The sequence below is a fragment of the Papaver somniferum genome, unplaced genomic scaffold (assembly GCF_003573695.1).
Source record: "Papaver somniferum cultivar HN1 unplaced genomic scaffold, ASM357369v1 unplaced-scaffold_128, whole genome shotgun sequence".
NCBI lineage: Eukaryota > Viridiplantae > Streptophyta > Magnoliopsida > Ranunculales > Papaveraceae > Papaver > Papaver somniferum.
In genome coordinates, this window is record NW_020621936.1 from 7,029,297 (window position 1) to 7,034,922 (window position 5,626).

At 35.1% G+C, this 5,626-nt stretch overlaps 1 protein-coding gene across 1 annotated transcript; it reads left to right on the plus strand.

Annotated features, from left to right (window-relative positions):
- Window positions 1-527: 527 nt before the first annotated feature.
- Window positions 528-4,676, plus strand: LOC113332031 (carbon catabolite repressor protein 4 homolog 2-like). Its single transcript, XM_026578693.1, has 11 exons — window positions 528-756; window positions 1,175-1,856; window positions 1,970-2,056; window positions 2,508-2,588; window positions 2,670-2,741; window positions 2,893-2,973; window positions 3,057-3,110; window positions 3,206-3,297; window positions 3,556-3,670; window positions 3,859-3,985; window positions 4,140-4,676. The coding sequence occupies exons 1-11, from the start codon at window positions 638-640 to the stop codon at window positions 4,148-4,150; spliced, it is 1,521 nt and encodes a 506-aa protein (XP_026434478.1). The 5' UTR covers window positions 528-637; the 3' UTR covers window positions 4,151-4,676.
- The last annotated feature ends 950 nt before the right edge of the window (window positions 4,677-5,626 follow it).

Below are 5,626 nucleotides of genomic sequence, written 5' to 3' on the forward strand. Positions count from 1 at the left end.
ATGAAACAGGATGATCAGCTGAGCCAGATGACTTCCAAATAGTATTTATTAGATTTTTTATGTGATTTTTTACTAAAATCAATTATTATTATATAAAATATTTTTTAATTAGTACAAGCATCTCACCGTAATCTGTATCCTAATTTTTTTGAAAATTGACGAATCTTTGTATTCGTCTCACAGTATCAGTGTCTCCGTGTATCAGTATCGGTGCACTATAGCGCCAAAGTATCATTATAACCACATCATTTTATCCAATTGTTTTACCAAATTTTCAAGAAAAAAAGAAAAGCGTGGGGTTAACATATAAATACAAGAGGACGTTTGGCAGCGAGCAGGTACACTTTTGCTTCTAAGCAGTTGAAAACTTGAAGTACTTCTTAAAATCAAACACAACCCCTTTTTGGGCTTTACAAATAAAAAAGTTAAAAACAATTCCTAGACACCCCTGCTTAGGTACCTGATTTTTCACTTATTACATTTTGGGGTAAAAGAAGTAAAAAAGCATATTGACTAAAAAGAAAGATCAAAACCCAAAACCTTCACTGAACTTTTCTCTCTCTCTTTCTTTCTTGGTTTCTATTGAACAGTGACATGATTGATTTTGAAATGATTACTGCAGAAATTTGAAATCGAGATGCAAGCAGAACTGAATCTTGAAACTCCATCTGTTGGTTGCGAAATCATTCCAATTGTTTCCCTCCATTCTAAAGAAGGCAGCAAAGTCATTCCTGACGACAAATTGAAATTCAACTGGTTAGTTTACTTGATTACTTACATCTTTATAATTTCTATTCATTATTCAAGTCTGGATATTCTTGGATGTGATTGGGTCGGTGATTTCTTGAATATTTTCAGTCAAAATTTACAAGTTTAAGTATTCTTGGATCATCATCTTTGAAATCTTGAGTTTAGTTTGTCGAATTCTTTGTGAGAAACAAATGTAGATCGTGTACTTACTACTTAGGGTTTTTTTTTTTGGTGGACAACACAGATATGTACAAGACCTAGAATTATATTTCGATAATTAGATGTGGATTACAAGTTTTAGAATGCACTGGTTTTTGGTAAATGCGTTCGATCATGTTTAAGTCATCCTAAATCGATAATCGATTTGGTTGTTAGTCAAATTCCAATCGTTTGTAATTCATTTCTTTATATGTTAACTAAGCAGGTATAGACTGCAGAACCAAGAGAGGCCCATTTGTTGTGTGCACCCTACTCAAATAGCTGCTTTCCAGTGCAGAGATTGTTCAGTGTTAGAGAAACATGTTAAAGAGAGTTTTCACTGCTCTTTGAAGTGTTACCATGATCAATGGCTGAACCACCGCAAACATCATATAGCTGCCCCGTCACAGACGACTGCAGATGTTGTTGATGATGAGAGTTGCTGTGATTGTTCCTATTGTTCAGCTTTTGATAAGGATTCATTGGTTAACAAGAATGCAGAAATAGTGCATGGATCATGGGTTAAGGTGGGTTCTTCAAAGACCTACTTGCCCACAATAAAGGATTTTGGATATAGATTAAAATTAGAAGCTGTTGCAACATTCTTTAGTGAGGGAAAACCTCGGGTGCAAACTGAAGTAAAGACAAATCATGTTATCATTCCGCCTCCTCGTCGCTGTATGATTCCAGTCACACCACTGGATGGTTTTAGTAACTTTAAATTGGAATCAAAAATTTGTTCTGCTAGGTCTTTTGGCGTGCTCTCATACAATATCCTCGCTGATCTGTGCGCTAATCCTAGTAGATACAGCTACTGTCCTGCTTCGACTCTTAATTGGGAATATCGAAGCCAAAATTTACTCCGTGAGATTATTAGATATGACGCAGATGTCATTTGTCTTCAGGAGGTGCGTTTTCAATGTATCTGTTATCATTGTCAAGGGGAAGTCACTGTTACTGTTTATCTGTTGTTTCTTTACCTAGTTGACATCTGTATAATATGTTGTTTTCTGTTAACTAGGTACAACATGATCACTTTGAGGAGTTCTTTATGCCCAAGCTTAAAGAAATTGGCTATTCTGGTATACATAAGTCGAAGACATCTGCGGTATATATCTCATTTCCACGTGTATTCTTGAAGTTGTAATTTCTGATACTTTGAGTCTTGATACTGTTCTATATAGGGTGTTTGGAAAAGGTTTTTCTAGTCCTACATCTTTATCTGGATCTCAGAACGAAAATGAAGTACGTCAACCATCTTTTAGAAAAAAAATTTGCTTCTAAAAACTACATAGGAAATGATTAGATAGCTTGCTTACCTGCTGCAATTTTAAACGAAAATGAAGTATGTCAATCAGATAAGATAGCTTGCTTGCCTGCTGCAATTTTAGTCACAAAATGTGTGGGAGCTCCATAAATTTTTTCTTACAAAAGTGGGTTAATTCTAGGACAATCAGATAAGCATACACCTCAAACTGATGCATGTGGTTTCGGGTCAATCATTTGAACTGTACTTATGTGAAAATAAATAAATCCTTCTTCTTATGTTTTTGTTACAGCTGTTTACTTCTAAATACGTATTTGAAGGGTGTGCAACATTTTTTCGCCTCAGTAAATTCAGACTAATTAAGAAATATGAGGTAGGAACCTTGATTTTATACATGCATTATTGATTTGAATGATTCACCAGATTTAAAACATTTAGTTGTTTTTTGTTATAGCTCGAGTTCAAAAATACTGCACAAAAAATAGCCTGGTCACTTGATGCAGAAAAGCGCCGTAGTATGATGAAGGTGATTGTTTCTATTAGTTTGTTGTCCTTTTGTTGTGCTGGATGTAGAGGTTTTATCCCCTTCCATTCATTCCAATTCAGATTTTAGAATTGTCAACGGTTAATCTCTTTTGTTTGTCTTCAAATTGGCATTTAGCTGTGTTTTTTTGCAGGACAATATTGCACTTACAGTAATATTGGAGGCAATTAAAGCTGAACCGGTTTCTGACACGTTAAATCATCGAATTTGTGTGGTATGGCATCCATCAAGACTTTGAAGCATAATCATTCATCTATTAGTTTTAGGTGTCTGATATGTTTAAATCGGTAATATCAGGCAAATGTTCATGTATCTGCGGATCCAGAGAATACAGATGTAAAACTATGGCAGGTATTTTTTTTCTTTCGGTATTCATATTGTATCCCCTTCGTAGCTTCTTATAAGAAAGCTTGACTAATTTTTTCAAGAACTTGTTACCGCAACAGGTTGGAACCCTTATTGAAGATCTGGAGCGGAGTGTAGCTCATTCAAATATTCCGGTTCTCATTTGTGCAGATCTTAACTCTCTCCCTAAAAGGTTGTTCTTTTCTCTCTGCTAATGAAGTTATTTTCCCTTCAAAACTTACTAGTATTAGCTGTAATTCTTGGTACAAAAAGTCCCAAGTATTCTTTTTTGAAACATATTATTTTAATTTAAATGCTCCATTTGCTAAACAAAGAGTGAATTCAATTCCATAAATATTGGTGCTGTTTTATTTTAAAGCTGAAGGAGGCTTCAGTTACTGGAGTTACTTTACCAGCTGACTTAAAATTGACATTTTCTTTTATGTTTTAGTGCTGCTCATACTCTTGTGGTTAATGGGTCGGTGGACCTTAAACATGAAGAATTGGTGAACACTCCTGATGGAATAATTGAACATCTCAAGCTTTCACATAAATTGCTACCTCTGGTAGGAATAATGTTTTTCCTTTTCCTCTTTTCTGTGTTCCGTGTTTTTCTCTTGGAGATTATTCAAAATATTAATATAAAGTTTCAAGGCCAGCAATATTATGTTCCAATGGAAATGCAACATTTTGAGGATGAAAACATCATGGATTTTCACATCCATGACTGATGACATTTGGATGTTGTTTATAGGCTAGTGCATATTCATCCTTTTCAAGAACTAAAAAAGGCGATATGATGGATTCTGATACAAAGGAGCCTCGATTCACCACTGCTACACTCTATTTCCGTAATACAATAGATTACATTTTCTATTCAGGTATTTGTCTTTTCTTGTGGACATAGTCAAATCTGCTTAAGGAAATTGTAGTTAATTTCTCTTGGTGATTAGCTAATATAATTGAGGTGACTAGTTAATCTTTATCTCATGTATGATAGCGATTTTGAGTTCGAATTCTTTTATGATTTTATAGGGGTATGTTGACAGTGAAAAGTCTATTAGAACTGCTTGACGAGGAGTCTGCAATCAAACATACAGCTTTTCCTTCTCCGTTGTGGTCATCAGATCATATTGCATTGATGGCTGAATTCTCATGGAAGAGTCCAAGCTAAGATGAAACTTACTCGTGGTGCCTCAAATTTTGTTTTGCCATTGTATCTTTCTGTGTATGGTAAACTTAGCAGTTGTATTGACACGGAGTTCTGTACAAAAGAGGAACTATTCTGAAATTCAAATGTAGAATTGACATCCGCTGTTGTTTACACCAGTGTTTGAGGATGACATTACCAAAGATACTACAGTCAAAAGAGTGTATGCCCCGTTCCAAAAAAAAAAAAAAGGAAAAGGAAAAGGAGGGGGGTTGCACATAAATATATACGGCCAATTGAAGCACATTTCATTACTCAGTCGAATAGTCTCAGGCTATCAGTGCTCTCATGAGCTAAAGAATAATTTGAGTGCATTTGATACGCATTTCCTTTTCTTTCCTTAAAACTCCTCTTGTGCAACGATTAATTCTTGTCCAGACTGTCTGATCTGGGAACATTACAAGTCGAATTGATATCTTCTTTAGGTAGCCTGTTAACTCACAGTTTATGGCTGTGATCACACATTTATATACGACCGATTGATCAAAGTCCATCCAAAATAAGGCGCTGTTACAGTCAATGACTCAATAATCAATAGCATACCATAATCTGATGGCAGAGAACAGACTGAAAGAATGAAAAGATGGGTGTGCGTGTTATTTTCTGATTTTTTTTCTTTGAAGCAGGTTTTTTTTCCTGATACATCATCCTGCTCGGCAAAGTTGTTGCCATTTATGCCCCGTTTTACTTATAAGCTGTCTAAATCTTGTCTCGAATACCACCGTGTTTTGGATCCACTTTTTTCTTTTAAAATTACTGGTGACATCTATTTTGGAGGATCGCCACAGGCATGTACCAAATTACACCCGGATGCACCAAATCCATATAAATAGATACTCCTCTGTTTCTAAAAGATCTCACTAGTAATTTAAAGTAGAAGAAGAAAAGATAATTGTGAAGAAGAAGATAAGGGATCACAGAGGAACCCAATCTCAGAGTACTCAGAGTATGAGCTAATAGAGGAGCCTTAACCTCCAAATAACACAAGTGTCAAACCAATTTTTCAATAACTTTAAGTCTCATTGATTTCCATCTCGTAAATAGTGATTACAAAAGATATACCATAACTTGATCACGTAGCCAGTTAATCATTAAATCCTACAAAATAGGAACTAAACTCATGACTAAAAGACTCCTAAAGAATAGGGAATACTAACAAAACAACACGTTTTTCTAACCGGGTTGAATTGAAAATCAATTCAAACTTATTTCTTATCTAAACTAATGAAAACCAAATGCTTAACAGAAAAACATAAAAGTTGATAGTAACCCCCCCCCCCCCCCCACACACACACACTAATTTAAGCCTTGT